Source organism: Misgurnus anguillicaudatus, chromosome 25 (genome assembly GCF_027580225.2).
Source record: "Misgurnus anguillicaudatus chromosome 25, ASM2758022v2, whole genome shotgun sequence".
NCBI classification, from domain to species: Eukaryota; Metazoa; Chordata; class Actinopteri; order Cypriniformes; family Cobitidae; genus Misgurnus; species Misgurnus anguillicaudatus.
This window is the reverse complement of record NC_073361.2, coordinates 4,292,357-4,315,626: the sequence shown is the minus strand read 5'-3', so window position 1 is coordinate 4,315,626 and position 23,270 is coordinate 4,292,357. Positions and strand designations below refer to the sequence as shown.

General features: G+C 36.3%; 1 protein-coding gene across 2 annotated transcripts in view; it reads right to left on the bottom strand.

The window, feature by feature from the left end:
* The window catches only part of dpp6a (dipeptidyl-peptidase 6a), a 462,038-nt gene that overhangs the window by 20,549 nt on the left and 418,219 nt on the right, over positions 1 to 23,270 (bottom strand). For both annotated transcript variants that reach the window (XM_055182097.2, XM_055182096.2), the window contains exons 9-17: positions 20,680 to 20,834; positions 20,508 to 20,605; positions 18,373 to 18,496; positions 13,017 to 13,055; positions 12,355 to 12,462; positions 7,431 to 7,522; positions 7,044 to 7,091; positions 6,830 to 6,948; positions 509 to 556 (exon numbers count right to left, since the gene is read on the bottom strand). In XM_055182097.2, coding sequence (XP_055038072.2) covers positions 509 to 556; positions 6,830 to 6,948; positions 7,044 to 7,091; positions 7,431 to 7,522; positions 12,355 to 12,462; positions 13,017 to 13,055; positions 18,373 to 18,496; positions 20,508 to 20,605; positions 20,680 to 20,834 — 831 coding nt within the window. The remainder of the gene's footprint in view (positions 1 to 508; positions 557 to 6,829; positions 6,949 to 7,043; positions 7,092 to 7,430; positions 7,523 to 12,354; positions 12,463 to 13,016; positions 13,056 to 18,372; positions 18,497 to 20,507; positions 20,606 to 20,679; positions 20,835 to 23,270) is intronic.

Here is a 23,270-nt window from a genome sequence, read left to right as displayed (position 1 = left end):
TACAGCATTCCTAAACATTCCTCTCATACACACAGAAAAACATTACTGCTGTGATTGACTGTGTCATGCTGAATCTCGCTCTAGTGTGATATCTCTCAGCTTACAGGATATTATATACAGAATAACACAATTACTAGCCTCTTACATAGAAAGGTCAGATTTTATGGAAGTCACAGAGCGTCAGGCTATAATCCAATCATCTGTGAGAGCTCTCAGTGTGGGACCGCAGGCGCGTGGGGTGAATCAATCACAATGCGGCCTGTGGTGGGGCTGAGAAGAGCTCTACTCGTGTATCGGCATGCTATGGGTATATAATAAAATGAAAGCTTGGTGTACATGGGTGGGCCGTCTCGTAGCACAAATGCCTGTAAAGTGAACATCTTCCTTGAAAGGTCTTCATGTAACTCACTAAAGCCGCTGTAATAACAGTCTTATGAGTGAAGCATGGCCCTCCAGAAAGCACACACATACACAGTAGCAGAAAGGATTTGAACGAGTGGGTACTTACTCTGTTTGTCGTGGGTGCTGTATACTGACACAAATGGGACTCCAGGACCTGACAACAAACCAACACACCAAAAGTCATTTGCATTATTTCTATTTGAAAATGATTTATCCTTGGAGGTCAACAAGTGAAATACATAGATACAATCGGATCTTCACCTGTTACCCTTCAAAGTTATTAAAAAGGTGCCAGCCAGCGCCAGCAGTTTTTATGATTTTCATGCCTTTTAATCTTTTTCCTAGATTTCCTATCCATGTATAAACATCTTTAAAGATATAAACATACAATATATTAAACGAAAGAACAAACAAACCCTCGTTTCAAAAAAGTTTCACCCTATCTTTATTTTTTGTGTTTTTATCACCTCTCAAATATGAGTAGGTTACGTCCAAATTACCAAATTTTGAGCAAAAGGATGATATACTTGCATTTTTGTAAAGGACTTTTATTAGATATCAGATTCAGAACTATGATCAAAACATACACAGTTTTTACTGTTTTTGGATCAGTAGATGCTTCAGTGTTTTAAAAGTTGGGTAATATCGCCACCTACAGTAGTGGATATTAGCAAAAACAGGGGTTTCTGTAAAAACTCGTCATTGGCATGAAAACATTTTCTTTAACATGACGAAATATCTCGTCAACAGTGGGGAACAGTGATGGGCAGTAACACGTTAGAAGTAACGCGCTACTGTAATCAGATTACTTTTTTCAAGAAATGAGTAAAGTAAGGGATTACAATTGCAAAAACAGTAATTAGATTACTGTTACTTCATAAGCAGGCTGCATTAATGCGTTTTTGTTTCGTGAAACTGTCTCGTGTCGTGAGTCGAGTGACAATGACGTATGAGCGTCGCGCCGTCAGTCAGTGTGTTAAACATGAAGAGACAACATGGAGCGCGGAAGAGAACAAGACCATCCAGCGTATAATGCTTGGAAGTACCAACATTACTTTGAGTTTAACCCTGTTAAAAGTGACAAAAACGTCAGCGTCCACTGTACACTCTGCGTGGGAATAAAACTTTTATCTACTGCAAAAAATTCCACCTCAAATCTGAACAAACACCTAGCACGCCGGCACAGGAATGTGAAACTTACTGAAAAAAACCTGAACCCTCAGCTGACATGACCGCTGCGGCTCCATCTCATACAGTGTTACGATGTAAATAGTCCTCAGATTGTATATTATATTCTATAACAAGACGTTCACGCGAAATCTGATGTAAACAATGGACAATCTATCTATATTTCATGGATTATACGCATTTGTGGACAAAAATGGTCATTGGATATATTCTATTAGACGGTTTTCATGGGTTATTCACACATCTGAAACAGACTGGATTCGACTCGCGATCGTTATATCAACACAAAGGTAAGAAGTCCTGTTTATACTCTGCATGTTGTCATCTGGACTTCTGTCACAAAATACTACATTTATGATGCTAGAGCATCTGTATCTCAAAACAGAGACCATACACTGATGCTAAACCCGCAGACCTTTTAAACGATGTATAGTAATGTTAATGTAGGCTATATAGATATTGTTAGCAGCGTTAGAAAAACTGACGTCATCCCGCCCACGAATTAGTGCGAGAGGTTAAAAAAGAAAATGTTTCATTTGATTCAATTTCAGATGATGGAATATGCAGAAAGAATAGAATTAGTCAAGGAGGTTGAGTCTTATAACTTCCTTCAAAGTTTGATCAATAGTGCATAATGACATATGCAACAAATGCATATAGGGTGTCAGACTCATAGATTTGCATAATTTAAAAGCCATCTAAGAGTTTTGCTTGACGCAATTTGTGGGAGATATATTTTAACGTTTTGTTGAATGATGGTTGCATCTTTTAATGTGGTATTCCTCTCCCCTAAACATGACGCAGCATAAAATGTAATATTAGGGATGTCCCGATCCGATCATGTGATCGGAAATCGGCCCCGTTCACTTGGTTTCAGACTTGATCGGAATCAGACGTTACCTTCCGATCAGGACTCGGATACATGCAGGGTTTAAATGGGGCCAGGACTGTCCGGGGCTAAGCCTCGCCACACATACTGAAGATCTCGCTCTGCGCCAGTGTACGGGCTGCGCTGGTGCGAGTGAACTGATGCGAATAATGACGTGTTTTCATTCATAGGCTTCACACACTCGTGCATGCGGTGCACCAACAACAAAACCGGGTTTTACCGCTTATTTAAACGACGCGTCGATCGTTTTTGTCACTATGTGCTCAGTTAATCTACATCAGTACGCAGCTCCGTGTCTCACTCAGAACCTCAAGAACGTGCATTCGCGCAGGAAGATCACATTACACATTGTAGAGACGAGAGATAGAGAGAGAGAGGTAAGAATGCTGCACACGTCGAAAAAACTTAATAGAAGTCTAGAAACATAATATTAAAGTATGTATAGCCATGTCAATCATCTTATTACAATATGTTAACTAGATAACTGGATACAACTTATTGTATAGTTTAATAAAATAATTTATTTTGATTATACAAATCAATTACGACCTACTATAGTGATTGTTTAACTAACTGCTGACCAGCCTAGGCAATCTCTATGGCTAATTTATAAGACATAGCCTATTGCTGAATCAGTATGTTGTTTTTCTTGTTAATTGAGTCTTTTTGAGTAGCCTATCTTATGCCTAGAATAAGTCAAGGAGGTTGAGTCTTATAACTTCCTTCAAAGTTTGATCAATAGTGCATAATGACATGTGCAACAAATGCATATAGGGTGTCAGACTCATAGATTTGCATAATTTAAAGTTCAGGTTTTAAAGTTTGGGTCAACATGTGGCACAGCTTTAAAGCTGAAAGTTATAAAATCCTATCAGAGATCCAAAATGTCATTGAAACACACCAGTGGCTTTGCTGTCATCAGGATAAAACATGTTACCCCTCGAACCCTCCCTACTAACAGAGCATCCCCACAAAACAAATCCTAATTTAACCCCTGTACATATATACTATATATATTTTCATTATTTTTTAACACATCTATAGTTATGCGCTGGCACAGAGTTAGACTCTTTTTACTCCACACAGAAACACCAATGCGTGCGGCATGACATAAGGAACATCCTGGATCTGTTATTTTTCGCTCTTCTTTATTCTTTTTTTATGTATTATAAAAGTATCGGATCTCGGGACTCGGTATCGGCAGATACTCAAAATCAAATGACTCGGACTCAGACTCGAGGGCAAAAAAACCTGATTGGGACATCCCTATGTAATATGGCCTTTTGTGTGGTCCTAGGCCATTCAAAGCAGCCATGGTTCCCAGACCTTCAGTATGAAAGCTAGCTCTACCTTACAAAGTCATCTACAACATCCTAACATCAGAACAGCAGGGGATTTAAACAGGCAAACCCCACATTAAATAAATTACTTATCACTAAAACATTAGATATCTTCAGAACTGTAAGTACTGTATTCTCCTATAACTCTTGTATACTTAGCCGATTGTTAAGTATTGTTAAATCAAATAACGGTTTCACTTATGCATGTTAGACATCATAGACGTTAAGGCTCAGCAAAGCATATTAGACGATCATTTCACAAGCGCTTTTGAAACTGAGAGTCACTAAACTGTGAAAGGTGCATGAAAGCTTTCAGTCTCTAATAAGCGTGGTGAAGAAGCTTTCCACAAGCATTTCTCATGAAGCAGACAAACATCTCTGATCGTAAATACAAGAGTTTTGTCAGAATGCTTCAATGAATACGACCACAAAAACATTCAAGCCTTCAAAACAAATCGGCTTCTGTAGAAATCATGCTTCTATATAAGAGACAGACAGAATGAAATAATCTATGCACTTTGCTGAATGGAAACCTTTGAACAACAAATGACCTGGTATGGTTGAATGCGGTTAAAGTGGGTTTCCTTTACGGAAACTACAGCATAGCCCACAATGTGTGGTCTATATAGTTGTTTTCATTTATAGCTATATGTTTGTATCAGTCCATGTGTGCAATATACTGTATGTTGTATTACTAAAATTGTAAGAATTTAAAAGAGGAGGGAATAAATAACATCAACCAGTTATGGTACATATTCTTTTTTTTTTTTTCTTTTTTTGGCCCGCTACCACCCCCCCCCTCTTCGGAGGACAACTTTTTTTTTTTTTTTAATATAAATTAAATTTTTTTACAGAACGGAAAATAGGAATAATTATTTAAAGTGCACATAAGGGGAGGGGGATTAAGCACCACGTAAAAGTGTAACACATAACATACATACATACAACAAAATAACAGACAAATTACAAAAGGACAATACAGTTGCAGTGAGACATTATTATTGCTGGTTGAATAGAATGATCTTGAGGTTCACGTTCGTTAGTCACAGTTAGAGTATTTAAGCGGGTTTAAAATGGGTTTAAAAAAGGGTTGGAAAAACATGTTATGCATGAGTTTAAATAGTGTGTGCCTATAGAGATAAAATAAATAAAATTACATAATAGAAGAGAGAGATGTGTGATTGGTAATGTAATATTGTATGGTACATATTCTGATTTCTAGTAAAATATTGCACTTGTCAGTACATGAATCACAAGTACCGGGTCTTGGTATCTGTATCAACAATCACTGCAAGGTGAATTTATAATTGTGTTGGGGTTAAGAGGAGGTCACTCTGAGACTCCCAGTACAGTGTTTCTTGGCCCAACAAGACAAATAAAGAATGTGTACAAGATTCAAATGAGTCAAAACTGTCTATAACCAGACAATAAATTAAAGATTCTCCCTCCTCCAAACCAAGGTGGCTATTGATAAACATTGTTTACAACTTATTCTAGCCATAAACCGACCACTTAGTCAGGGATAAACTAAAAATGTACAAAATGTTGAAAAAGAAAAGATTTGGTGGTGTAAATCCTAAATTGATGATAGCATAATATTGTGCAGTACAGTATAGACTGTAGGGATGGGTCACAGTGGTCACCTGTCATTGAAAAACCTAATTTGTTCAAAATTGTATTGATAACACTTTACAATAAAGTTGTATTGTTAACAATTAGTTAACGCATTATCTAACATGAACTATCAATGAACAATACTTCTAGAGCATGTATTAATTTTAGTTCATGTTAATTTCAGCATTTAAGCCAAAAAGTGCACAAGAAATAAAGTGTTAGCACTTTATTTTACAGTACAATATGTTTACTTACCTTGTACATAAATACAATATGTTGTACTTACATACAGACTTACATACAAATGTACGTACAGACAAATGTGTGGTATTTACTTTTGAATGCTAATTAAATGGTATCATTACTGTACTTACCAGTGGTACATACTTAGTAGTTATGATGTAACTCTAGATAAGTACTGGGTAATACCAAATTCACACTTATAATGTATGTTTACTGTAGCTAACAAGAAACACTACAGTACTTACAAATGAATGTACAATATAAGTATTTATACCACGTTCCTGTGGAATGCTTTATTCTGATTGGTTAAGAAATGTTCCATGTGTGTTTATTTTTCTGTAAAATGCACACCTAACCTTAAAATGTCTTAAAATAACCATCAGAGCAATGTCTGTGGGAACCATGGTATAAGAGGAATAATTAACGACGGACTGTTGAATTATTTGAAAATAATGCACACCCGTGGTGTAACGTCGTGCCGCATTACCACCTTGGCTGTGCATTATTTCCTAATAATTCAACAGCCCGTCGCCAATTATTCCTTATTTAGTACTTACACGCAAGTGTAAGTACATGACAGGTACTTATAGTGTACATACTGTATATGATAATTAATAACAAACGCTACTGTACTTACAAATTGTGTAAGACTTACAGGCCAGTGTAAGTTAATGACCAGCAAAAATCTTTGTGTGCAATATGCATTAGACCATCCATGGCCATTTTATCTGAGATAGCTAGACAGTGGGTTTACCATCAGAAGCTAGGAACCCATAAAAATTTAAATATGACATCACAACAATTTTGAAGATTTTGTGACACATCTACATACAGTGACCTTTATTTCACAATGTAGAACAAAAACCCTAAATTATAAAAATGAATAAAGTCTAAATAAACCTTTCATCACTACGATAAAATGTTTTTTATTTTAAATATTGTTAAGTATCAGTAAATAGTTCAAATAAGTTTGTAGTTGAAGTTTAGGTCAATTACATAAAATATTTATTACAGCCCAGCTCGGTTGCTGTAACAAAGAACTTGTAAAAGTGCATAAATTTTAACACGAGTAAAAATGTTATAAGAAATGTATGAAGCAAATGTAGTGATGCATAAAACTTAATACTGCCCTTCTAGTAAATAAAATATCTACCTTTACAGTTGAGCAGAAAGTAGTCCATGTTGTGACTGAAGGAGCCGGTGACGTACCCACAGCTGTCAGTGAAATCACAGGACAGACAGCGGCGGTTGAAGGTGCCGACCGTGTCTGCGCTGGAACAACCACAGATACATCAACACTGTCAGTAAAAAATAAAACAAATGCGACACCACGAACCACAAGCCATGAATATATGCTATGCATGTACCTGTACAGATGTCTTCTTTTAGGGTTGTCCTCTGTGCTCAGGAAATATCTATTCATTCAAATAGCACAATATCAAAACATGACTTACTAAAAACGCAGTGAACCTAAAAAGCATTTGGACAGTTAAATCAGATCACAAAAGTGACATTTATAGTTTTTTAAGAAAGACAGAACAAGCACAGCTATCAAGCAAAACATTCACATGCTGTGATGTTTATGTTCGTTTGTTTCTTTGCAGTTGTGCAAAAAAAAAGGAAATCTATCTATATAGATCTATATCAGTATCAGCAATTTTCATATTGGTACCATGTATTCTGATCTGTGCACCAGTAGTTCATAGGTCGATATGTTCATATGTAGAGTTTCAGGTGGTGCTTGGTTTGCTCACATTAACTGGCTGTCCTCATCATAGGCCAGAACTTGTGTGACATCCCAGTCTCCAGATGTTATAGACTGTAGAGTATCTGTGCTGCTGTTGGCCTTTACAGAGAGAACATATAACATGAACTTCATTTATACAGAATAATCTGGAAACAATGAAAACCAGCATTATCATCATCAATGTCATATAGAATAAAGCAATAAGCCCCAAGAAGCAGTGGGTTACCAGGGCATTTTATAACAGGGGCATTGTTATGACCCCACTGCTTTGCGGGACTTATTGCTTTTATAAAACGGTTATATCAAATGCACAACTTTAGCAGGATTTCACAAAATAAAACACTAATAGTACAAATATTACTCTTCTGCCAAACAAAGTAGTTCCTCAGAATCAAGTGTGCCTGCAACAGAGCGCAGTTCCCAACCAGCACAGACGCAGCAAAGACACAATGAAAATATGATTAAAGACTGTTGTGTTTATTTTCATAAATCAGTACGCAACAACCGTGGCGCAGTGATACTTATGTGATGCGGTCTGAACCATGGAGTTTCCTGGGTATTTTATTACGGCTTAGAACGCGTTTCAACCAATCAGAATGAAGAACCAGAACGGGCCGTTTTATAAAATATAATAAGGCATTGGGTAAACCACCCCCTCACTGATAAAGAAACATTTACAGATTTTTCTTGTACAAATGTATACGAGAATCAAAATTATATTTTTATTTTTACTAAATATTAATGGATTAACATATGAAAATAGAACATTTTAGGAAGAAGTTGACACATGGGTCTTACTGACTGTAGCTACGTTAACATGCAACCAAATAATCCATTTCCAATTGTATTGATGGCTCAATCGAATTGAAAAGCCTTCATGTAAACACCTTAATCAATACGAATGAGGTTGATCGGATCCAAATTTCGATCATATTGAAAGGGGTGGTGTAGTCCAACTTACCCCGATCATCAGGAGAAAAGTATGCATGTAAACGGGTTAAACATAGTATTCTCTTAATTGGATGCAAAAATACATTGTGTACATGCGCAGAAGAATTGTGCTCAAGTTCACGTCTTATATTTACCTCATATTTACGTCCCACATGATTCTCGTCACAGAAACACGGCAATGGCAACACACATTATTACGGTAATGGGGTCACGCGCTATACATTCTACAGCGTTCATTTGTACTTTACATTACATAAAGCAGTAAAATAGTTGCGCATTTCGAAAAATTGTGATTTCATCCAATAACGTATTAAGAACAACTTTTTCCAACTCAGCTTTGACTTTGTACACTGAAAAAAATGATTCATTGAATTTAATCAATTTTTTTAAGGTAAGTGGTTGCAATCAATTTATTTCAGCTACATTTAAACAAAAGTTTTATATTTTATTTTACTTTACAAATCTTTTAAATGTAGCTTAAATAAATTGATTGCAACCACTTACCTTAAAAAAATTTATTAAATTCAATTAATCATTTTTTTCAGTGTATTTATTTAGAGATAAAGTGTAAACTCGACAAGAGATGCTGTGCGAGGTGTGGCGTTGCCGAGTCCTCAGATTTCAGATTTAGGCTACCGTTTCCAGGAAGTTGTTTTTTTTCCGTTCATTAGTTATTGGCATTTGGGCTTTGAATAGTCATTTGGATGCTTTTGGGATAGTTTTGAATGTCCACTGAGATGGTTTGATATGAAAATCTGGCAACCCTGGCTGTGTGCAGACTTTGGGTTCAGATTGTATCGAACGTACATGTTAACAAACATTTAAATCAGATTGCAATGTTTACGGTACATGCGCGTGTTTAATAGGATTAAATTCAGTCGGATAGACAACATTTTGTGTATGTTAACATAGCCAGTGTGTCATTTAAGGTAACAACAACGTGGGGACTTTTTACCCCAACCACTTTTTACGTACAAAAACAGAAAAGTTCTGTTGTGATGTTTGCTGCGGTATAATGTTTTTAAAATTAAATTGAAATGGGACTTTAAACCCATTGAGTCTTTAGTATAAATGTATCCTAATGTGTATGATATTGATATACAGTGAAGTTAGGGTTTCTACATATAATTAATTCTAAATAATTTTAAAAGAACTAAAACAACTAATTATTATATTTTTTTGTGAACAGTAAACTCCTGTAGACTGTATAAACCTGACTTGTATAAAACATTCTTGGGAAAATGAAGCAAATAATTTAATTTAAATATGTGGTCTATAATCTCAACGTTATTCTTTGTAAAATTAACCACTTTGCTTTTGAAGTACTGAGATAAATGTTAAGTGTGCATATTTTAGTTGCCCAGTATTCTTTATTCTGCATTTTATTGTGAAATCAATGCAGCCTTAGCCAATTTCAGACATAACACAACAAATTAAGAGTTTGTTAACTGCATTGTGTAAATAGTTATCATTATAGTAATTAGTTTTCCATTTGGCCGAGAGCTTTCCTTTAAAATTATGTTTTTTAGCCAGTGTAATATTATCATTGAACACAATTACATGCACTGTGACATTGAGAAAATACAGATATACTGATATTGACTGATTCAATATATTGCAATCTACACTGTGTGAAATACAGTACTGTATGTTCTATTCCAGAATTATTACTGTGCCCTTGGGAATACTTGATTCTTACTGGCCAGTGCCAACATTTCAAGGTCTCTTATCCTTAATAGCACAACGCTCATCTGGGTACTGCAAGTCATCTAGACTGGTACTACTTGTTTATGTTTAATGTAACACTCCACTGTCTCTTGTCTATGTCCATATATTTACTCTTGTGGTTAAATAGTTGTGGAATAAGTGTGCTAATGTACATTCAGCAGGATATCATCACAAAATAATTGTTTTAGGGTGCTTTGCACAATCCTCATCACCCTGTTGGGGGTTATTTTGCGCTAACAACATGATGGTTATACATTATCTCTTACATAATGTAATATTTTAAGTTAAATAGTTCTTTATTGCATACTTGCGAGTTACCATCTAGGCATGCAAAACATATCAATGGTGACAACGGTGGTCATAAAATTAAAATAATAATTTGTTACATTTATATAGCGCTTTTCTGCAGCACTCAAAGCACTTTACATATAAAAGGGGGATTCATCTCAACCACCACCAATGTGCAGCATCCACCTAGATGATGCGACGGCAACCATATTGCCCAAGAATGCTCAGGCACATCATCTTATTTAATAACATTCTAACAGTTAGAGTGTACAACAGTTGAATGTACAGGTAATCATTGTGATCCAGCAGAACAATCCTGTGATGTTACAGTCTTTTTTCATTGTAAAGTTACAATATATGGATGTCATTTGAATAGTAGTCAGCAACATACTGTAAATGCACACTTTTTTTACAGTGTTTTAAATTGCACCACAGTTGTCCAATTAGCTTTTTCTGGTAAAGGTACCACATATACTCTTCACAAATACAATAGCTTTTCATCTTTATCTGGTATTCGACCATTCACGCATTAGTAGTAAAATCCCATAAAAACTCTCTGATGACAATGACCTTTCAACAGCTGCACCATTTAATTCCCAAAGGAATCTAATAAGTGAATCTCAAACCCTTCCAGTAACTTATCGACTAATTTCTGCATCCGCTTTTATGGAGAAAAGCTCTTTTAATTGAGCATCTTCCCAATATGATGACATTTCTATGACATCATCGGAAAATCATAATTTTGGACACATCTTTCAATTAAATGGCAAGCACTAATCTTTACCTCTTTTATAACTCTGTTGGTTAAAAAAAAAATTTGTTACACACCAGCAATGTTAATGACCTGACATGACCATAATGCATGCTGGTTTGACTGGAACGAGTGGACTTTTGAAGAGAATCTGATAAGTAGCCCATTTAAAAGAGTAATAACAAAACATAAGCAGCAAAATTTGTTATATTGCTGAGGCCTGTGTTAAACAGCCAAACCACAAAAGAGAACCATAACTCTTTAAATCTTTAAAAGAGAAGAAATGCCAAGGCCACTTAATGCCACCTAGGTAAACTTCATTAAAAAAATCCTAATTTACAGGAAAACATGTCAGATGGAGTTACATGGTTTTGCATCTGAGCTCTGTAAATGTATCCACTTGGTAATCATTATAGTGTGTCACAAACTTTAAACTGTATAATTTCTAATGGTCTATTATTATCTGTCAGGTTTGTTTTATTTCCTCATAATTGTTTTATTGCTCATAATAGTGTATACATACACGAATGCACGAATGCACGCACGCACGCACGCACACACACACACACCGCATGCATGAGAGTGAAAAAGCCACATATACCTTACAGATAAGTAAAATGAAAATCCACACGCTAGGCGTAAATGGTTTTCTTTAAAGCAATAAGCCGATTTGCGTTGTGCCTAACAATGCCCCTTAGCTGTTATAAAATGCACTGTAACACCACTGCTTCGCGGGGCTTATTGCTTTTATAAAACGGTTACTTCATATGCATAGCAGGATTTCATAAAATAAAACACAAATAAGTTGGTATAAGTACAAATATTACTCAATATAATCAATGTGGTGATTAGACCCATAACAATCAATGACATAGCTAAAAGGCAGTATAATTTTATATTTTTACAATTTCTTGGATGACAGCGGTTCATTTCCTGAACATATTATTACACTGAGCTCAATTGCCACATCGTTAATTGTCCAACACTCGATTCAAACTGTGTGTATATGCCTGATTAAAGTCATGGGACTGAAGCATTGTGAGTAAAGATATTGATTTGATACATTTGCAAACATTGATAGTGCACAGAAAACATACGCCAAAACTTGAAATAGAGCTGTGCATAGATTCTAAAAAATAGATATTTTTTGTTCTACAGAAAAAAAATGCATTAAGATTTGGCTTAAAAAATCAGATTTAGCTAAGGATTGTACCTGTGAGATAGACATTGAGATGTGAAAGAACTTCCCTCGTCCTCCCTGTGGTATTGCTCTGGTGAAGAACAGCCTGAGTCCATCTTTAGAGAACAGCGGTTCTTCATTCTGTTAGAAAAATACGAATTAAAATGATCATTACCTTGACACTGGCACTATCATTACCCTCATTATTTTGATTTTCTCCTCCCGTGATAGCTTTTGTCTTGGTTCAAATCTACAGAGTTTCATAATTGCTGAATTATAAGACCAGCAGGAGCACTAAAGTGTAAGCCCACAGAGGAAAGCGCTCATATTTCTACAACTCCGAAAACATTAAAAGCAAAACAACATATATTAGATTGTGAATTATTATGATGATGCATTGCTGCTCTAATAGTGCGTCTGTTTGTGCCACGAGGCCTATTTCTGCAGGAGCAGTACAATTCTTCATTCATGATATTGCACAACATTTCATATGGCAACTTCCCTCAAGCGAAAAACAGTCATGAAAATCTAATCAGGAAAAACAATATCAGCTCATGCACGGTACTGCAGGGGAATATGATAAGACAAACAACATCAAACATCCTCAACCGTTCAAATCCATTACTGATGACAAACACAGACATGGTGCATAGTTTTTTTTTGCGTCAGTCTAGGAGGAAAAGATAAATACTGACCTGTCTGTGTAGCCAACCCTCACTCTCATCCTCATGTTTCTGAAACACAGACAATAAAATCACATTGCATAAATGCAGCAGAAATTCTGCTCAATCCCACGGGTGCGGCTTCTCAACCAAGCGGTAAGCGGTAAGTTATTTACACAGTGGTATATTTAAAAAAAACATAAAGTTTTCACAAGTTCGCATTAACATGTAATCAAATATTACAAACCTTAGTAGAGTCAGCAAATACAAATTGAGCTAACTGTACACTGTAAAAAAATTCCGTAGAAATTACAATGTTATTGCAGCTGGGTTGCCGGGAATTTACCGTAGATTTAAATGTATGTTATTTACTGGCAAGAGTTTGTTCAAAGTTAAATAAATTCCAAACATCAACAAGTCTTTATCTTTACAGAATAAAACTATACAATAACAGCCTCATGCAAAGCATTCTGGGAACCAGAAATCATCATCAACCTTTTTGTGTTTTTTGCTTCAGATTTTGTTTCCCAAAATGTTTTGCTTGATGCTGTTTTTTTAGTTTTACTCTGTAAAGACAAAGACTTGTAAATGTTTAATGTTCATTTAACTTTGAACAAAATGTTGCAAGTAAATAACATAAATTTAAATCTACGGTAAGTTACCGGCAACTCAGCTGCAATTTCTACTGATTTTTTTATAGTGTACATGAAAAAAGTTATTAATGATGACACAAAATTTGAATAATGCCATTTTATAAACGCCAACCCTTTTAATTTGAATTTAACACTGAATCAATCTATCAGAGTGCAGCTGCTCAATTCAACTCATCATATAGACCTTTTTTTATTTATCAAACATATCACAAACATATTTGAAAAGCAATGTTACATTCCAATCCATTTGTTTTGTTCTAAAATATATCAGACTCAAATTTGGCCACTTATTACTCACGTCCAACCGTGCATTCACATTCACATTCACTTTTAATGGGTGACGTCATGCGTTGCCGAACTGAACTGTGGATCCATCGGCACAGTGCCGTTGCTCGCGGCAGAAGTTGAACATTTCTCAACTTTTCAAGCGGCAACGCGTGCGTCAGCCAATCAGATCGCCTTATGCAAATAACCTAGGCAGAGCCAGCCAATTACGTTTATGGAAAACTGGATCATAGGTTGCGGCCACTGTGATTGGCTGTTGGCCACGCTTCAGACAAGCTTTCCGTCAAGCGTTAAAGCTTACGGCCTGTGTAAATGCACTGTAATGGTGCTACACTTCTGCAGGAGGGTGGCAGAACAACAATTACCCATAATACACTGCAAAATCCTCAGCCAATGAGATACAAATCTGTATTGGTTTTATTAATCCGTTACTTTTATTCAACAATGTTATGTTGGCTGAACATAATTTTAAGTAAAGCTGATAAGACACACTTTTTTGTTGAATAAACTAGATTAAATTAAGTTCACATTGTTAAATTGATTTTTTTAAGTTATCAAAACATGAAAAATAAAGTAAAATTGGTGTAAAAGTTCATTTTTTTGAGTGTATATAGAGCCCACTATGCACTGATTGGTTGAATTACATGACCAGCATCTTCCCCAACTTAGTTAAATAAACTTTATTTAAATCTTCATGAAACACCAACCAACATTTCTTTAGATGTTAAGAGAGTTAGTTGTGTTGCACATCATAGAAGACAATGTTAGAATCTGTAAGACCGCGTAGTTGTAGAGAGGAATTCATAAGTCATGGCGGGTCGCAAGTGTTTGTTTTCATTGTGTAAGAGTTTAATAACGTTGTATGTCTTTCCCTGCAATGCTGACAGGGCTAGACTTTGGCTGTGGGCGGTTGGTTGGCCATTAACTACCGACACGTCAAAGTTTGAGAAAGCTTCGAGAACTGGAGACAGGTGGACTTTGGACTTGCTCATGAAGACAGGCTGCGAATCGGCAAGGATGCTGTACCTTGTTCCGTATACTTTTCTATCTCCTTAAATGCTGTGAGTGTTTATTTATTCATGACACCATGTCTAAACCACACTTAAGCAGCACGAGGCGATGCTACAACAGAATCCATTACAATTATAAATTTATGTTGCGTCACATTTCGCCCCAACCCTTCTTCTTACGGCGCCCATGCCTATTTTAATTGCATTTTTTAAAATGACACAGAGTTAGACTGTGGCTGAAAGACTGGGGGTTCATGACCCTTTAATTAGAGTTGATGATTTGAGGAGACATGAGCACCAGAAGTTAACAGAATTATGCTTTATGCAAGTGAGCTGCAATGTATTGCGACAAATATGGGGGTGCTGACAGTGAAAATCACATGATTTACTGCCTGATACTGTCTAGAGGCAACCAACAATAGCAGGCAAAATAAATGGGTTTTCACACATAGGGGCAATTTCCCGGACAGGTTTTAGATTAATTGAGGCTATGTCTTAGTTAGTTTAGGACATTTATGTAGTTTTTACCTTACAAAAACATTACTGGTGTGCATCTTGAGACAAAACATTGGCACTTGATCTATGTTAAGATATAGTACAAGATGTTTTTAAGTTAAGGCAGCAAACATGCATAAGCCCTGTTGGGAAACCGCCCCTTAAGGGGATCGTGCAGCGCCGCGTCGCGCCTAGGAGAACTCGGAGGTATTCTAAACCGGAAGTACACATTAAATAGCGCGAGCTTCGTCAGATAGCGTCTACTTCAAAATGTCAAATTTATGTTAGCAGCCAATGTTAAAGGAATAGTCTACTCTTTTGCCATATTAAACTATGTTATTACCTCAACCTAGTCGAATTAATACATACCTTTCTTTTTTCAATGCGTGCACTGTACAGCACGTTGTGAATGTGTTAGCATTTAGCCTAGCCCCATTCATTCCTATGGTACCAAAAAAAAGTTTTATTTTGTGGGACCATACTTACTGGTATAACTCCTCATGTAACAGTCTTTAAAAAGTGTTTGGTGGCTTCCCTGTTTGGTACCATAGGAATGAATGGGTCTAGGCTAAATGCTAACACATTCACAACGCGCTGTACAGTGCACGCATTGAAAAAAGATAGATATGTATTAATTCGTCTAAGTTGAGGTCATAACATAGTTTAATATGGCAAAAGGGTAGACTATTCCTTTAATCATTAATGATGTGGGACAAATATGATGTTATTTAATGTTAAACTATGTGAGTGGCGCTGTGTGGTGCAACAGGGATTTGAGCAACTTCCTGAGTCACACCTGGCAGCGCTGGTGTGCGTATACTCATAGAAAACAATGTGTTCGATATTTTTTAGAACGGCGCGGCGCTGCGCGCGCTGAGCTGCGCGGCCGGTGTGCGATCCCCTTTAGTGTCAGCGCTTAACAATGAGGATTCTTTTTCAAGACTAGTCATTTTAATAAAGTTTGGTTAGTATTGTACACAGTAACTGTGCATTCACACCGCCACTGGCGAGAGCGTCAATTAGGTGTGACCCCGGATAGTCGAAGATTCAGTGCATCAATAGCAGAAGCCTGATTCGACTATCAATCTCAGAGTCAAATCGCCGCAGACGTGTTATGAAATGAGGATCAATTTTGGCCGTATATGAGTGAACATCATCTGATTTCACATATAAAAGCTTTCTCCCAATATATTAATATACAGATAATATGTGAAGAAGTAGCTATTCAATAAAACATTAAAATGCGTTAATAAATCCAACAACCCCTGTGACAGAGCTACAGGTCCATAGGAGGTTTCTATGCCTCTTTGTTTCTACATTTAAAAGACAAAGCGGGGAATTCTGGTTATACTTTCATTATTTTAATAATTTCTTTATTTCATTTTATTTATAAATCACTCTGGGTTATCTGATTTATCTATTTGGCCTGTGTTTTGTTTTCGTGCACTTCAGGCATTTTGCACATATTTGTTCTGCACCTTGTTACTTCTGACCTTATTTTATAAAAAAAAATATATAAAATATAAAAAACATAAATTCTGATCTATTTAAAGTGTTAATTTTGGATTGCTTTTTGTTGCATTGATATTGCGCTGTTTGCGTTCTGGCCATGATGCTGGTGCATGCAATTTAGTCGAATGCGATAGGTGCTCACTTCTAATATTTAGGAGTTCATCAAACTAAACAAAAAAGCTGATGTTTTTCGACGTGTATAAGTTTTAAAATGTATTTAACACAGTGTGGTTACCTTGTCAAAAGTTAAACTACAAAACAGATAAGCCGTTTCTTTAAATTTCGGTGACTACACAGAAAATATCTGCACCAAATCTATATTTATGCCTAACACGACTGTGTTTCCTGTGATTTAATATTATGGTCGGTGTTCACTTTCAAATAATAGAAAAGAGGTTCCTGAAATAAATAATATAAGAATCACCAGGTGTTTCTAAGTGAATAGAGATGATCAAAGTCAAAGTAATCAAGCAGTATTTCTGTGCTAAATAAAAAGCGTAGTGTCTATAAAATCATTCATTTCAATGTTTTTCTTGTTTACTGAATTTTATACAAAACTTAGTTTTTATCATTTACTGTAACAATCACATAACATATGTCATTTGTCATTTTTTTGGTCATAAAAGCTAAATCGTAAAAACACTGATTTGTAGCCGGGGTTTCCAAGGCAGGATCACATTTGTTGTTTTTTAGGTTTAGTTATCATTTTTTTTTGTTATATCTTTGCGTGATGTTATGTAGATCGTGGCTTTAAAATGTTATGAGGAATGATTAAACAACTGTTTATGTTGCCTTACATTTTACCTTAAAAAAAAAAATATATAAATGCATCGTCAGTTTTGTCTTTGTTCATCACTTGAAAGACAGCTTTGGTCACTTTAACAGAAAGTTGTTTATGTGTGCTGCCTGTGAAAGAAAATTAAAGTTACCCATTTGTACCTTGTCTGGCCCCCTCCCAACCCATGCACACATGTGAATGCACAGTAACCAGAAACAACATTTCTCCAGGATTGTAGTGCTACAAAAAACAGGGCTATGTAAAGCTATGTATTATACCTAGGCAATTAATAATAAAAAAACGTAAAAACTAAATTAAAAAAGCTTGCATCCTGGGATTTTGTTTGTTTATTATGTCCTATTTCTTCTACAAGGCTAATGTTTCTTAACACAAAAAGGTGCTCAGTATGTACACACCTCACTTCTGCTCTCTCACTTGCTGTCTGTGCACTTAAGCATCTGAAAGCTTAACTGATGGCAAAAATGTACCAGTGGGCCATTTGTGCATGTGACCAATCTGTCAACCCGAATGTGTAGTTAGTCCTGTGTGTAAAGGTTTTCATAGAAATGGATGTTTCCTTGTGGTATATAAATCTTGTGCTTGGATTGAATTGATGTATAAAGTGAAGCACAGTTTCACTTTATAGTGAAGCATACCTTGGTGCAAACACCTGTTGTGGCTTCACAGAGAGTCAGGATGGAGATATTCTGGGCTCGGTTCAACCAGTTCACAGCCAGTTTAGTACTGGTGGCCCATTTTACCATTGCCACATAGTACTCTCTGTAATACACATCGAAATCCCCAGCAATGTTATTTGTCAGTAAATATGAAATATGAAGAGCTCAGATGCAAAACCCTCTAAGTGCATCTGACATGTAAATGACTTGTAAATTAGCAATTTTTTATTAGACTCTTAATGGATTCTGCCAACAAACCCATATTTCAGTTTATTAAGCAGATTTGAAGTGAATGTATTTGATTAATATATAATATGTGCAGAGAGTATATGATTAATATCATAATCTCATGTTTGACAGAGGTGACGTTTAGAGGCTTTTCCCATCTGAGCACCTCATATATAGTACTTCTGATCATTGTAAAGGCACAGAATCATTTGTTATTTACGTTATATATCTTATATCTTTCATTTATAGGGGTGTGACGAGATCTTGTGCGACGAGATCTCGCGAGATTAAACATGTATCGCGAGATTTAGTGTATCTCGCGAGATTTCTTGTGTAGGTGAAATTCTGTCCGTTTCTCAAATAAAAGACTGCATCCTTCGGAGGTCGCATTTTTAAACTGCATTTACTTCATAAAGACTGTCTTATTAGAGACTACTAACAATTATAAAGTTTACTTATAATTTAGTTAATCGCAAATTGTTGTAATATGCTCATGACTTGCGAATGTAATGCTCTGAATCTGAAATAAACCTTAATGACGTATGCAGCCTGCATATGCGACCTCCGGAGGATGTAGCTTTCTGTTTGACCATTTTAGGGGCCAGTTACACCAAAAGCGTTTATGGCAGTTGCAGGCGCCTTTTTTAAATGATATTCTATGGGCATGGAGCGTTTGCGCGCTGTTTATGCGGGCTGAGCGCCTTGCGGTTTTTGCCGGCGGCCGCAGCACGCGCCTTTGAAGGAACGCCGAGAGCAGAGAAGCGCCCGACGTCATTCGCGTCTTTCCATTGTCCACTCGAATGAGGGGAGATGAGGGCCTTACATTGTGGTGAGGGAAGTTTACAGTTGCTTTGAAGAACCGGACTCCACTTGCTCACTCTCTCCTGCGTGTTTGTGCTCCTCTTATCCTCAAACAAGGTCAGAGCAAGCGTCATCTTTTTAAAGTTTCTGCTAATGTGACAGTTAACAGCAAAAGAGCGCACGCTTCAATATTTGATTGACAAGACAGCTGAATAGGTGGTTGCCTAGCAATATTAAAAGCCGCGTCGACCCGCACTGCTCTTTTTTAAAAAAGGCAGTGCGTCGCGCCTTGGGTTTCCAATAATGTTCGTTTGGGAGCTCGTATGAAGTCTGAGACGTGTTGTGTTTGTCTGTTGATCACTGTCAGATGTGAAGTCTCAGCACAGATTAAACCATCACAGAGTTTACATGATTTAATGTCTGCATGTTCATTTCTATTGTAAAGAAATGGACGTATATTAAATATTCAAATGAATTTAAACATTGTTTGGCTAAAAAATAAGCGTTTCTCTCCGTCTAAAGTGAAAGTGAAGATAGCGTCCGCGAGACGAGTCAACTATCTCCCCCTGCAGGCATTTGTTATAATATATACATAATGCTTTTTATTTATAGACATTATATACATTATTTATGTAATGTGTTTGTTAATGTAATGTTGTTTAATGTAACTTGGTTTTAATACTTTATTTGAACCAATTATTATTGCATCTTCGTTATTATGTAATTTTAAAGGCTACTGCTCACTTGGGTCTATTTTTATTACCCAAAAATAACAAATTACTTCATTATCAGTTAGTAAAATAATTGTTAGGGCCAGTCCTTGATTAGTTAAAACCTTTAAAAATAACATGATTTCAGTTTCTTATTCATTTATTTTATTATTGAGGGTTTCTTAAAAAGTGTAAAAATATCGTCTCGTCTCGTTCTCGTGAACCCAATCTCGTGTCTCGTCTCGTCTCGTGGATTAAGTGTCTCGTCACACCCCTATTCATTTACATTTACAAAATTAATATAACAATATTTAAATCTATTTTTAATCGGCACAAAAAGATTATGTTTAAAACCATGAGTTACTAAAATCTCACCCTATTCTCTGGTCCTCTGGCCTTCTCATCTCAATAGTGTGCAAAGGACCATTGAGATTCACAACGTATAGCGAGATGACCGGATTTTCTTCTCCTGCCTGGAAAACATGTTTATGCATAATTAAAATGTCATCTATAACACTATACAATAACCCACATGCACAATCCTTACTTTAGGGTAGTGGTATTGTCTGGACATGGGGTAGACAGAGCCAGTGAACATCGGGATCTCCATTTTGGGCACAAGGGTGTCATTTATGGTTGCGTATGCGAGCCGGGCTCCATCTGGAGACCACCAGTGGGCAATATGGGACTTGAAGATCTCCGCTGTGAAGGAAAGATTCAGGAGTCTCTCTTAGTGATATTTCACAGTGGTTAAATAACTTGAATAATTGCAGGAATAGTATAAAGTAATCATCCATGATACAGCCCCTCTATGGTCCCATTTCCACACACACAAATTCCCAATTTCCTTTCAGATACAGTCAATGCACCTGGCACGATTAAAAGCATTTCACCGTAACCACCTGTATCTGCTTCCCTCGCACAGAGGAAGGTTCTGGCCCATAAATCACAGGGCGGGCTGTAATCTCAGCGGGGCTGGTGAGAGTGTCGGCCCTCTCCATCAAGTGCCCGTTCTCTTCCACAATCTCAGAGAAAATGCAATTTCGGGACTCCACCACAGGGCTGAGGAAATAGGGTCTGACCCCTCATCCTGTGTTCAAACGGGCAGGAAACACCGTGTTCAGCAGAGTTCTGCTCACTTCATCACATACTCCTGGGGTGAATGTGTTCAAAGAGCTTATGTTCAGATACTATGTCAACAGAGACCTACTTATACCTCAAGCTCCATTATGTCAAACCATACAAAAATAAAATTTAGCAATAATTGTATTCAAGGCTAAAAAGCACAAGCCTCAACAGGTAAAATCTGCAACCCCTTTACCCCTTGACTATGTTCACAACATATCACTTGCTTTTATGAAGTATGCTCAATGCTTTTAGAAAACAGTTACTACATGCAAAATAAATATAAGACACTCATTTACATTCAAAGATGATGTTATTATTAGCAAGTGTCCTTATTACATGGCTCTCTGAAGTTTTTGTTTCTGGTTGGTCAGTGGTGACATTCTAAGGTCTTTTATTCCCAGATATCAACCGCCTGACACAGCCTCATCCGGGTGCTGTAAGTCTTCCTGACAGGTGCAATTTATGCAAAAGTTCCAAAATAAATTTGATATTAATATGTATAATTAAAAACATTATTTGATTTATTTAATTTACAAATGTGGAATAAACAACATAATTACAGTTTGTAAGCTCTGCGCTGCTAGGATTTCATGACACCATAATTTGAAACAAGGAGTAAAAAGCAAAACTTTCGGTATCAATTGATAAATGTCATTAAAATTTATATATCTGTATTGGCACAGAAATTTTGTATATGTACATCCATTATAATTAGCATTTTAGTGGTCATGAGCAGGGCCAGATGGAATCTGCTGACTTTTTTTGCTTTTTCTGTGGATTTTTCTTTTGAAAATTATTTTATAAAGATATTAGAGAATTTAAGCTATAAATATTAGAAAAATTGCATCTAAAATAATTATTTTTTAAAGGCTAACAATGAAGATAAATACACCAAACCAATGAGGCCTCTGAATTAAACTGGACCAACATGAACCAGATAATGTGCATGTCAAGAATTATATTTTGAATATAAAATGACATATATTATTGTTTATAGTGTTATATATTATAGCAGAATAAAAAAGCTTAAGTTAATACGTTCTCATTATGAATTAAGCACGTATGAAGATAATTTCATAATTTTTACAATGCAATGTAAACTTTATATTAAACATAACAAGAGCATTCGTCTTGTAAACGGATTTGAAATGATGATGTGCTGAGTGCTGACTGTCGCGTCACACTGATGATAGAGACAAAGTAAGATCTGTTTAACTCAGCGGTAAGTTTTCACCTCAAATATAAAATGGTTCGTGCTCTCTATCATTAAAAACAATCACAGCAAACAGCACGTGCAGGGTTTATGTACTAGTCAATGTCGCTCACAAAAACGTGTGAGGCTATGTATGTGTGCTTGTTGTCAATGATGGTTGCTGGGCACAAACACGTTCAAGCACGGGGTATGTATGCTTGTCAATCACGGGCATTAAATTCGCGGAATTCGGCGGATTCCGTTTGGCCCTGATCATGAGTCACACACAGAACAACAGCTCTCTATATAGATTTTGTAATTGTCCAAAGCCTTGAAAAGGCCATCTCGGACAGTATCCATGGCATCAAGAAATGTTTTCGATTCCAATATTTGTGTAACTTCCTATCTGCCATCTGCTCAGCTTTTGAAGGCAGCACACATCTGCGTTCACTGCCAATGATATCACACAACTCTTGTGATTCAGGAGTTTTAAGTGAAGCCATACGATAACTGTATGAGAGAAAAAGACCGAAAAGTAAGCCATTATATCATTTTCTTACCCCTTGGCCGTGGCTTTTAAATATTATCCGCAGTTGCTTTTCTAAGAATGTTGCATCCTCCCTATGAGTCACACAATCATATGGGGCAATGCTCCGACAATCATATCCTTTTCTGATTCATGAATGATAATATGAGGTCATAGCAGCAAGACGTTTAGTAAATGATGGTGCAATAACCCTGAAAAAATTGCCTTTAATGTTGTATGCCTTTATATTCAAAGCCGTATTAGGTCAACAACTCCAACAGTAAAAGCATTT